General features: G+C 40.2%; 1 protein-coding gene across 3 annotated transcripts in view; it reads right to left on the bottom strand.

The window, feature by feature from the left end:
- Positions 1–12,555, bottom strand: part of PDE8B (phosphodiesterase 8B) — a 153,328-nt gene that overhangs the window by 53,096 nt on the left and 87,677 nt on the right. For all 3 annotated transcript variants that reach the window (XM_045020592.1, XM_045020593.1, XR_006580312.1), the window contains exons 3-6: positions 10,516–10,706; positions 7,568–7,627; positions 5,783–5,840; positions 1,451–1,539 (exon numbers count right to left, since the gene is read on the bottom strand). In XM_045020592.1, the coding sequence (XP_044876527.1) occupies positions 1,451–1,539; positions 5,783–5,840; positions 7,568–7,627; positions 10,516–10,706 (398 nt within the window). The remainder of the gene's footprint in view (positions 1–1,450; positions 1,540–5,782; positions 5,841–7,567; positions 7,628–10,515; positions 10,707–12,555) is intronic.

Here is a 12,555-nt window from a genome sequence, read left to right on the forward strand (position 1 = left end):
TTCTACATATTAAAACATCCTGTTTTTGTACTCTTTAAACAAGCAGGATGTAATGATTATTGGAAAAGGAAACAAATGAAAACAGAACAGGAAGTATGAGGGCATGTTCAATGTGCTGACATTAAATGAATGCCTATTGACCGTTTTAATAATTCTTTGTTTCTTTATTCCTGTACATTCCAGACAAGTGCTAGATGACAGATGCAAGTACCTAGGAAGTTTTAAGCATAGAGGGTGCAAAAAGACTAAGTTAATTTCTTATCTGGGAATAGTTAAGTAGGTTATTTTCAGTATTTAGAGTTTCTGGCAGGATTCTGACTTTGCACATTGCTGGGCAATAGGTTTCTATTACCATAGTACATACTGAGTTTGGAGGTGGTAGTCTGAAAATTACATCAAATTATCTGGAAAGGTTTCCTTTTACACTGTCATTACAGATTATATTCCATTAGCCTTATCACAGACTACAGATATTGTATATAGGCTATATTAATCTTTTGGTAAAGGCTAAATTTTGTATTATACTTATTTTGAATTCTGCATTCCTCTACTTTCACACTGTAGTAACTGGTGTGGCCTTCCAAGCACCATCCAATAGTATGCAACTTTAAAAAGTTCACAAGTGCTTTTATTTTCCTGATGAGCCTGCTTACATCAGAGCTGATATTGGCCAGAAAGTGTCTTAACCAACGATATTTTTTAAATTTTCTGGACTAGCGCTAATTAAATGCTATTCACTGAGTAAATGCACTTGATAAGTAATGTCATTAGACAATTTCTCATTCTGTAGCTAGCTGAAAACACTAGTTTAACAATTTTATCCAGTAATTAACTCAAAGCCTGTAATGGAATACCATCACTATGGGACAAAATCTCCTATTCCTTACAGAGGCCAAACTCTCACCGAGATCAAGACAAGTTTTGTCCAAACGAAGAATGGGTAAAAACAGAGTAAAAAGGCATCAGGATTTGGCTCTAGATCGAGTTTATGACAGGATGTCACACACAGTAAGTAAATACTAGATGAATAATAAAATTTAATGAAGGTAATTTAGGTTATGTCATTTAAAAATTCTAGTGTATGCATCATGTATACAGGACCAGACAAATTTCATATCAAACCCCATCCCACCAGCTGAATTGTACCTTGCTCTTTCACACTATTTCTACTAGAATGATAAATATGCAAACTGGCCTCATGCTGATCTACAGGGGGGACTTTAGCAAGGAGAGCTGCACTGTGGCCTAAATTCACTATAAGCCATATATCAAGGGAAGTGGGGCACAAAAACCCATCAGAACTGATGATGACAGATAATCACCTCTGACAGGTTTTCTGAACACAGAATGCAGCATATGGAACCCACAAGGAGGCAGATGCACAAACAAATAATTCCGCAGAATAGTGGACAATAAAAGTTTGTTCATTTTTTTTTGTGCTTCTACATACCGTAGTTTGAACTGTGACCGCACCTCCCCATGTTCTATTTGAATCAATTCATTGTAACAAGCAATTATGCTGCTATTCTCCATAAATCTCTGGAAAAGAATCAGAGACAGTACATGAAATAGGTCTGATTACTTTTAAACCTTTATTTATACTTCTGTTGCTAAAGCACTAATCTTTCAAACCCTTATTTGTACCCTTTGTGGCTAATGCTATAACAATCTTTTCCACTGTATTGATTTTCTAATTGCCAAGTAATGTACAAAGCAAGTGAGGTAATATGCTAAGTAACTGCACATTTTCTTGTTTGGTTTTAGGAAGCCAGCTAAATAGATAATTATAAAAAACAAAAACCTGATCCAGAATCTATATTGCAAGAACTTTTCATATTACATGACCATCACTTAATTCTAAAAGAAAAGGAATTCCTGAGAAACATGTACAACATTCACATTAATACCAAATTAATCTATGATGGTCCAAACCTGACAAGGAGTAGGAAGCTTAGTCTATGTCTGGTTTCACTGAAGTACAAGGGACTCCTCAGTGTGAGTACAGATGGTAAAATCTGGCTTATAAAAGGATGCTTGAAGTACTGAGCACACTGACAGTGGTCAAGAAAAAGTGGACAGCAAATGGTAATATCTGTACACTCCAGAAGTAAGAATGGTTTTGGTTTCTTCCCCCCACCTCCCACTTTCTGGCAAATATAGCATCCAGTCCTGCTCCCACTGAAGTCTAGAGAGTTTTGCCATTGACTATAAGGGGAGAAGAATCTGGCTCTTTGACTTCAGTTATAGTGAACTGCTGACTAGTAAAACTGTTGGGGAAGCTCTGAAACAACCACTTTATAAACGCCTGCACAGATTTTATTGTGTTCTCCACAAAGAACAGCTCTCTAACGTTGTTAGTTTTGTGGAAGGACAGCTGGATTGAGAGCCAGCAGCCAGTCCTTTGAAGAACATCAAAGGTCCTTTTTAGAGGAAGCTGTACAGCATTAGTACTATGCCACATACCCTTTTTTCCTACAAAAACAGTGGTGTCACCATATGAATGTTCATCTCAAGCTGCCAGCAATAAAGTCAGTTTCCTCTCAGATTTTGGGCTTTAAAAATCTGCTAGTGGTACAGCTGTGTTCATTTCATAATGTTTTAAAAACTCGTTAAATGGCACCATGTTGAGAGTTGTATGAATATTTTAATACCACTACTGAATACCTACATAGTGCACCCAAAAGAACAATTTACCCTTTGCAGAAGTAAGACTCAGTCTGTACAGTATTATCACATGAGGATACAATGCTGCAGAAGAAAAATCAGTTCAGCACTGATGAAAAGAACTGACAGATCCAGAAAGGGACACCCATGCGGGGAAAGAGATATTCTGTTCTCTTATGGATGTGTAGTAGATTTGTGCAATTAATTCATTAATATAGTCAATACAGCACAAACATTTATTACACCAACATGAACACTGAAAGCCACTTAATTTAAAAAATATACAGGAAAAAAAAAAAGACTTCAGACGATATTCTGGAAGTGTTTCACCCCAAGAAGCAAGAATTGGAAATCAATAGGTTTAGGTGACTTGGTTTTAATCAGTCTATGGCATATGAAAAAGGTTCCCGCCCACTTTATGAAACAATGAACAGAAATAACTCCTAAAACATGACCGTTCCTGCATACAGTCCAGAAGATTTTCTGTCACTGTAGCAGCTATGCACTAGATGATTAACAAAATTAGTCATCTTAAAGGAACTGATCACAGAATCTATCAAAACCAAACCCCAAAGGCAGTGATTCAGGAATTTCATAGGATCAATAAAGATAATCTAAAGGTCACTTAAACGACAAAGATACAAAAAACTCTTAAGCAAACATCCAGAATTACTCACCTCTACAGGACATAGATCTAATATACTGTACTGTAGAAAAATCTATTGATTAGTTGACAAAACAATTCCAAGAAGAGATTAAATCAGCCTTCAATAAGCCTTTGAGCCCAGTCCAGAATCCAAGGAAGTCAACAACAAAACTCCAGTAGATAATAATACAACAAACACCTACCTCTTATATGGAGCTTTTCATCAGTAGATCTCAAAGCATTTTACAAAGGAGTTCAGTATCATTTTCAATAGCTTTACTGTGTGCAGGATTAAACCCTTCGTTAATTTTTTTAAATTTACACATGTGCAAAAAATCCAGACAAAACCACCAGAACTAGCAGTGAGGTACATAAAACTGTCAAGTCATGTTTTTCCAAGAAAAAAAATTAAGGAAGGGTAGGTAAAAGGTAGGTGCTATACGCCAACATCATAATGAATAGTGATATGATAAAATAAAGCTATTAAAAAGGGAAAGGGTAAAGTGAGATACATATAATTTGAATAAAATGAATCTATTTTTCCAAAAATTGATTTCATTCTGTTGCTGATAAAAATCTTAGCCTCTGTGTGTGCACAATGCTGATCTTTTCTCCCTTGAATGGATGTGGAGCCTGTGGATACCCATTCAAGCATGAAAAAATGCTATGCTCCCCCTCTGCTTGTGATGGGCAGAAGTAGACTCTGATATCTGACATGTTCTAGAGCTTGAAAACAATGCTGATAAGAAGGGTCATAATGGCAACAAACTACGTCAGGAAGATATTCAGTGGGATCTAGTCTTAAGTTATTCTGGAAGTTGGAACTAATCAATAAAATCATGCTGACATACTGATTAAAGCATTACAAATAATTAGGGTGATGAGGAGAAAATGATGTTCAACATTCAATGGTGATGACATAGGCTAATGGATTATATTAAATGATCATGGAGCAGTATCTAATTCATTTCTAAAAAGCAGAGGATCATGAAACACTTATGATGACAATCTTTCAGAAAATTACTCAAAGGAAATGATTCCTTGCTTCATTTCAAATTCTCCTTCCCATCTGTTTTAAGAAGCCTTCCTGAACCCCCCTACCTTTGGTCTGGCCATGCAAGAGAAAGTGAATGCACACACTTGCTCTCCTGCCTGGGGCAGTGGGAGAGAACAGGTAAGGCTTTGGATCAATCCTCCCTTTTCACTATCCAGTACAGCTGAACTAGTGTGCAGGGAGGGTCAGATTGCTGCTGGTATAAGGCCAGCACAGGCAGGGAACGATGACTGAGAGCTGTGTGTCAGAGTCACACAGAGTGCCTCCTGCAGCTACTTCTAGGGTGGTTATGCACCACCCTTGCTCAGGACTGCACATTAAGTTACAATCTAGCCTACAGAGCATATGGGTCTGAAATCTTTGGACAAAATACTAGGCATTAGGAGAAAAGGAAAACTTGAGACAAAAAATTTTAATAGTAAAGAATGTGACAAAGAATTAAACAACTTTTTTTTTACAATACACTAAACTAAAGAGAAAATTAAATTTGCAAATGTATGGGCTGACATCTATCTGTCTTAGGTACTTATATGCCCCCACCCCTCCCATTACCACAGCGTGTGAGCACCTCAGTGTTTAATGTATTTAGCCTCACAACACTCCTGTGAGATAGGGAAGTACTATATCCCCATTTTACGGATGGGGACTGAGTTACAAAAAGACTTAGAGCCTTGCCCAAGTCACACAAGAAGTCTGTGGTAGAGCAGGGAATTGAACCTGCGTCTCCAGAATCATAGACTAGCACCCTAGCTATTGGATTATCATCTCTCTCTTTACAGGGCTACTTTCTCAGTTCTCAGCTACACAGGTGCCATGGAGAGCAAGAAGACACAGACACCGTTTTCATCCTCCCTTTGTGCAAGCAGCATGGCAGACTAATACCCAGAGCACCAGGAGAGTTTGCAGGCCAATGTGTCAATATCACACAACCAACCTGATTCAATCGCTACTGAAAATAATGGAAAGATGCCTTTTGATTTCAGTTGGAGTTGGATTGCCCCAGGTAGGTATGGGCTGCCAGCTAGAGGGATGAACAGCTCTCCTGATGGCTAGAGTGCATGCTGTGACATGCAACATGTACAAACCCCAGGAGCAACAAAGGACACCCGTCTGCACAATATTTATCCTGCCACCTGTCATGGGGAATTGTGCCCCGGCCAACAGGAATTCATCTGCCACCATTACTGCTCCTTGCGGAAGCACTGGGCAGGTCTATATGTTTTTCTTATGGTGTATACTTAGCCATTTCCAGTTAAACACAAACAGTGTTTGATGAAATTATTTCCTCATCGCTACAGTGTAGTTAACATGATACAAGCAAACTTGTGCTTTACATGAATAATTCATAAACTCATTTTTAGTTATATAAAATTGAAGTGTTTGTAGAAATTACCCTGATTCTTTAGTAAATTACATACCCTATCAAAGCCCGCATGGAGAAGGGGAAGAACAGAGGTCTCTTCTTGGTCAGCAGATCTACAGAAAAGCAAAACATATCATCCAAAATGATAACTAGACAGTTATCTAAACAGACTGTAGGAAAAATAACGTGGCACAAAATATAATCACAGTATATATCATGTAATCCTTTTGCAGATGTCGCTCTTCCCGATGTGTATGTTTAGATACCTAGAGCAATATACTAACAGTAGGATATCATGACAGATATTGGAGGCAGTTACTATATTTTTTTCAATCACTATTGCAGCAAGCCTGCTAGATGTTCAAGAGAAGTGCTGGCTCTTTTCCGATCGAGAGAAGCGTTTTTACAAAGAAAGCTAATATAAAGAGGATAGGAGGATACACAGAGGAAACAAAAACTAAAGTTACTTATTCAATAAAGAGTGAAAATGAACAATACATCTTTTATATTTTATTTTGTTATGATTATCTGGTCACACAACTAGAAAACAAACAAAACTAGGTGGCAAAAATGACCTCGCTATTACAGTATGCAGAGCCATGATTAGATTTGACAAGACTGCCTTGGAATAATAATGTGATATAATTTGTATGCATCTCTAGAACTTTTGATTGAGCTCTTAGAGATTTCATGGGCTCTTCATTATTGTTCTGTTCCTTATCTTTGTTAGTACTCCTCTCTCTCTTTTTCCCTTCAAGCTGATAACTAATATTAGTTGTGTTCCTCATAACAAGTCAAATCCTAAATCCAATTCTTCGGAAAGAATTCTGTGAGGTGCTGTATGCCCTTAATTCCCCATGCGCATTCTGATTTCTGTGACAGCTGAGCTTGTTTGGCACCTTACAGGAGTTAATCAAATGCCTTACAGCAGGGGTTGTCGATCTTTTTCTTTCTGAGGCCCCCCCCCCCCAACATGCTGTAAAAACTTCACTGCCCACCTGTGCCACAACAACTGTTTTCTGCATATAAAAGCCACAGCCGCCATTAGGGGGTAGCAAGGAGGGCAATTGCCTGGGCCCCCATACCACAGGGGGCACCACAAAACTAAGTTGTTCAGGCTTCAGCCCTTTGTGGTGGGGCTCGGGGTCCCCAGCTGCTGTTCCATGCGGCAGGGTTTGGCTTTCTGCCCTGGGCCCTAGAAAGTCTGATGCCAGCCATGCTTAGCAGACCCCCTGAAACCAGCTTGCAGCTCCCTGGTTGAGAACCACTTACAGGAAGAAGCCCTCAGTCCTTACTAAAGCGACACTCTCAACTGAAGTCAATGGGAATTTTGTCTGAGTAAACGGTGTAAAAAACAGAGCAAAGAGTAAAAGCAGAGTTAAGACTTCAGTGAATGTGGGACCTGCCTTCTATCAAGCTACTGTTAAGTTTTCTTATATTTATATTTCTTAGTCTCTCCCTACGCCACCCTACCCCACATAACCCCAAGATGTTATTGGCTACAACATTCTTTCTAAAACTTCCATCATAGCTTTCTATATTTTTCTGATATTTAGGCCATTATGTTATGACCCTCTTCAGTGAGAGAATGCAATAAGTTATAGTTTTGTCTGCAATCAGATGGAATAAATAAACCTACCACAACAAGACATCACTGATCTTTTCCTCTTCATGTAAAAACAAATACTTCTAGTGATAATATATTCCACATAAGCTACAAATAGTAGCTTGTGGCCTATGAGACTGCCCATCATCATGCAAACATTATTACTGGTTGTTTGTAATAAACATTTTCTCGAACAGAACAAAACTTTCAAAAAAAATATAAAGAAATACCTACATGCAGGGAACAACAGCAAGTATCACAGTGTGTTCTGATGGCTTTGTAGCACGAATTGACCTGAAAGGAGACAAGTCCTGTGTCACACTATATCACACCATGCTTTATTGACAACTTTGAATTTCTTCACCTTCTATATAACAGAAAATGAAAGAAGCCTCAGACAAGATTCTATAAGGTCAAGTCTGGAAAATGGTAGAGGACACCCAAAAACATTTTTTGCACTTTATCCACTTGATTTTTGGGTGTTTAAGGATACTAAGTTCACATTCCCTCAATTCTTGGCCAAAGGCCCCAAACCTTGGGAGAGCAGGAAGCTGCATCTGTCCAAATCAAGGGAACCTGGAGAAGCCCCTTCTCCCCAATTTAATTTGGTTTGGATTCCATGGATGTGTGGATTGTATGGTGGGCTTGAAGGGGGAGCAGTCTGTCTATATGAGAAGGGTAGGCAAACTATGACCCAGGGGCCACATCTGGTCCCCCAGATGTTTTAATCTGGGTCTCAAGCTCCTGTCAGGGAGTGGGGTCTGGGGCTTGCCCCACTCCAGTGCGCCAGTCGGGGAGTGGGGTCTGGGGCTTGTCAGGGGACTCCACACACTGCCCCCACCCCAAGCGCCACCCCTGCAGCTCCCATTGGCTGCACAGGCAGCTCATAGAGCCACCTGGCCGTGCCTCCATGTAGGAGCCAGAGGGGAGACATGCCGCTGCTTCAGGTTGCTGCTTGAGGTAAGTGCTGCCTGGAGCCTGCACCCCTGACCCCCTCCCAGGCCCCAGCCCTGATCCCCCTCCCTCCCTCCCTCCCTCTGAACCCCTTGGTCCCAGCCTGGAGCACCCTCCTGCACCTCCAACCCCTCATCCCCAGCCCCACCCCAGAGCCATACCCCCAGCTGGAGCCCTCCTCCTCCCCCCGCACCCTCACCCCCAATTTTGAGAGCATTCATGGCCCGACATACAATTTCCATACCCACATGTGGCCCTGGGGCCAAAAAGTTTGCCCACCCTTGCTATATGGCATACTCCCCACTTCCATTAGTTGACTGCCAAAAAAAGAGATCTTGGTGGAAGATTAGAAAATGAAGCATTAACTCACATCTACATCTCCTATACCACCGATAGGAGTAGGGCAGAGGTGTGAAAGGTATGGTCAATGGCAGCACAACTCCTACAAGGAGCTGTTCTGCATGGTGGGAGGAAAGTACAGAGCACTAAGAGTGGCCAGCCCTCAACTGCCACGGTCCTTGATCCCTCGAGACAGAACATGCTTTTCCCCTCACAGACGAAGGATTCATGGGATCTCTAGTGCCTGCCCCTTCTGCAAATTCTCAAACCCATTTATCATGTTGGATTTGTTCCCAGAAGAAGATGTGGACATCAATTTATCAGGGATACATTAACAAATTAGACGTTGTTCAGAGAAGAGCACAAAAATAAATAATAGTATGGCAACTAAATTGTGAGGAAAGCTAAAACTACACACATAGCTTGGTTAAGCAACAACTAGAAGGGTGGACAATCACAGTTTACAAATACCTGAAGGGTTAAACACCAGAGAGAGCAATTATTTAACATGGCATAAGAAGGTACAATTAGGAATGATAAATGGAATGAGGAATGGTAGAAACTTGGAGTAATGGTTTGGGGAAAAAGTGTAGGCTGAATATTAGGAAAATTGTGGTGTTAGACTGTGCAATAGTTTCAGAAGGAAAGTCGTGGAAGCCTCATTGCTTAGGACTTCAGAAAGTTGACTGAACACTAGAAAAGGTACTGAAGGGAACAAGCCTGTTTTTATAGGGATAGGTACAGGATAATCTGTTAGACCAGCTCTGCTTTCCATAAATTGTACCATATGTGAACCATTAAAAAATAGGCCTTTTGCTACAGGTCTAATAACCATTAGGTGCATCTTGTTGAGACACTGGAATTATATGATTGATTGTCAAACATGGAATGGCTTTCCCTCCATATGTGAGTAATAAAGGGTCCTCTTTTTATTTAATTTTTTAAAAAACATATTAACATTAGACCAGATTCAGAAACCTTTACTTCATGGGCAGTGGATATCATAGACAGCCAGGTGTGGCCTCACCCGCGCTCCGCCCCCAGACTCCATCCTGCTTCACACAATGCGGCTCCCCCAGTGCAGTGGTCCCGGCACTCCAGGGGCTGGGGGCACTAGCCTGGGGTACGGCCAGTGACTGCAGTAGAAAGCACTGGGCTCTGGTTGGGGGGGGGCATGGAAGGGGCAGGGCTAGAGGCTAGCCTTATACCACCCATGCCTTACTTCCACCAGGTAATCACTTCCTCTGAGTAGTTCCACTGAAATAAATAAAATGGTCTGAATGGCATATAAAATACTATTCAGGATCAGCATGCCAAAATGTGCCCATTATGGTCTGATGAAAAAGCGCAGAGCATGACATGCTGTGTAAAATAAATGAAACAGTTGGAAAGATACCTTCCCCAGAATCCTAATGATAAATGGTTGTAAACTTAGAGGCAGCTGTTTTGACACAGAGTACCAAACACATGCAAAGAATGACATGAACTTCACTAAAGTGCCATCAGTGAAATGTGGCAGACCCAGGGGGCAAATGACAGTGTTCCATTAGTCCCTGCTGCTCCAACTGTTGATGCAGGATTAATTGCTCAGAGGAGTAAGTCTAAAAGTGATGACCACACACTGTGGAAGGATTTTATGGTAGCTCTGGTTCAAGATCCTATGGAAGCTGTCAACCAAAAATGATAATAGGTGTCTTCATATACTAAATGTAATTATTTCTATTGCAGCTTTTATTTTTTCTTTTGTGATGGAGCACTGCAATCCCTGTCCTCAGTCTCCAAACTTGTTTTCTGTATGTCATTGTGTCTTGATTTTGTTATGCCCATTCAATGTGGTATTCTGCAATGCATTGTGACATTCAGTAGAAGCACAACGTCCATTAAGTTACCTGCAGATTGCTTCTGCATCAAAGTATCTGGCGTGCCTGTGATCTATGACAATTATTTCATGGTGCTTATCAAGAAAACATTCAAGCGCTGACTCTGGTGTTCTGGCAAAATTGCATCTGTATCCAGCTCTATCACAAGCCCACCAGAACCCATCACTTTGGTTGTCTTCTTTAGCAAAGATCAGCAAAACCTGCAAAACAGGGAAGCCATCAGCCCATATTAAATATACAACATAATTCTCTTCATTGTACAAACTTAAACTACTAGAATTAAAAAATTAGACTTCCTGCTTTCAAAAACAGCATCAGACTCTACAATTTAAAACAGACCCATTTAATTACTACATTAGCCTTATTATTAAATATAATTTTAATAATGTATATTAAGCACCTTATTTTTATACAGCTTCCACCCAGACACTTTTTGTGTGAATGCAGATGTGTCCACAATTAGTTCTGGATAAAAATCCTACCACTAAAATATTTAAGTATTTGATCTGTAGTAGGATTTGCACCTGCCATTAACCAGGAGCAAAAAGTTGCACCAGGAAGACAGGACCTCAGCCCTGACAAAAAATCTTGATGCAACACTTATCGCTTTAAGCCACCAGATAGCTATTGCCAGCAAAAATCCCAGTGCTGCAAGTAGGATCAAAAGTAGGCAAAAACCCAACACTGTGTGAAGCAGAGAGTTTGCTGGAGCTTAGAATAAAATAATCTTAAACTTATTCCTGTATGTGCACTTGGATTTACTTACCACAAGACAGTGAACTGACTAGCTCCTTCAAAAATATTTTATATGCACTCTAATTTCCAAATGCTCGTCAATCAGAGATTTGTGAAAGGCACAGGCTTCTGGGGGTGCATTCTACATAGTTTCAATTCAAAGTTCAGGAAGAAAAAACAAGTCAAAGTGCTTTGAAAAATAACATGCACTTAGAATGCAGGTCACTAGGTAGCACATGGCAAAAAAATAAAGATTCAATGAAATCCACCATGAAAACTAGATGAGCATCAGCAGCAAAAGCAGGAATGAATTTAACAGCACCCACATGGAGCTTCCGTGATTGAAGGTGAATATTGCTCCAATCCATAATCATCAATAGCCAATAAGCAGGTGTTCCAACAACTGGTGTTATCCTGAAGTTGCTACAAGAAAGAATTGGTGTTGTATACAACATAGCAGGCCTGATTCTCCACTCTGTTACACCAGTTTTACAGTGGTTCAACATCACTCTCTCAATGGGATAGAGAATCAAATATTTAGGGTGACATCCTGGCCCCACTGAAATCAATAGGAGTTTTGCCATTGGTGTGCTCAGTTACACGAGACAAACCCAGAATAACAGATTAGAAATAGATTCTTATTGTCCAGCATGATTTCATTTTTGCTATGTAAGAACAGAAAAATGAGAGAAAATTAATTTCCCATGATTGGCAACAAAATTCTACTGCAGGCAGACAATTGTTCATTCTTCATATGTAGAAGGGCAGATTCTCTGTTCTGCTCTCACAACACAACGAGTATAGACATAAATCCCACAAGATTTCCCATCACATAAGAAGGTGCCCCAGTCAACAAAAAGCTGCCAGAATAGCAGACCTTGGTTCAGGCAAAGCAAGGGTTTGGCTGGACTGTGCTGCATTTCAGCTACTCCTGGCTGTTGCAGATTAGCATGAGTTAGAGCAGCCTCAAGACTACTCTAATTTATGCTGGGGGCTGAACTGACTCCTGGTCATCCAGAGAATACAGGAAGACACAAAAAGGTATCTGAAAGTCAGCTTTGGTGCACATCCTCCTCCATTCCTTTGCTGAACACCGCTCAGTTAAAACAGAGAATCTGGCTCAGAATTCATGGAAAACAGGTCACCAGGAAGAGGTCCGCTGAGAAGTTATACATATTGACCATAATGAACATTGTCACCTATTATAATCACAAGGTACAATTCATAAGATCAAGAAGAATGTAATTCATTTACAACTACATTAGATATTATAATTAGTAATCAGTTCAGATTACTTTTGTCAACTATTAATCA

Source organism: Mauremys mutica, chromosome 6 (genome assembly GCF_020497125.1).
Source record: "Mauremys mutica isolate MM-2020 ecotype Southern chromosome 6, ASM2049712v1, whole genome shotgun sequence".
NCBI classification, from domain to species: Eukaryota; Metazoa; Chordata; order Testudines; family Geoemydidae; genus Mauremys; species Mauremys mutica.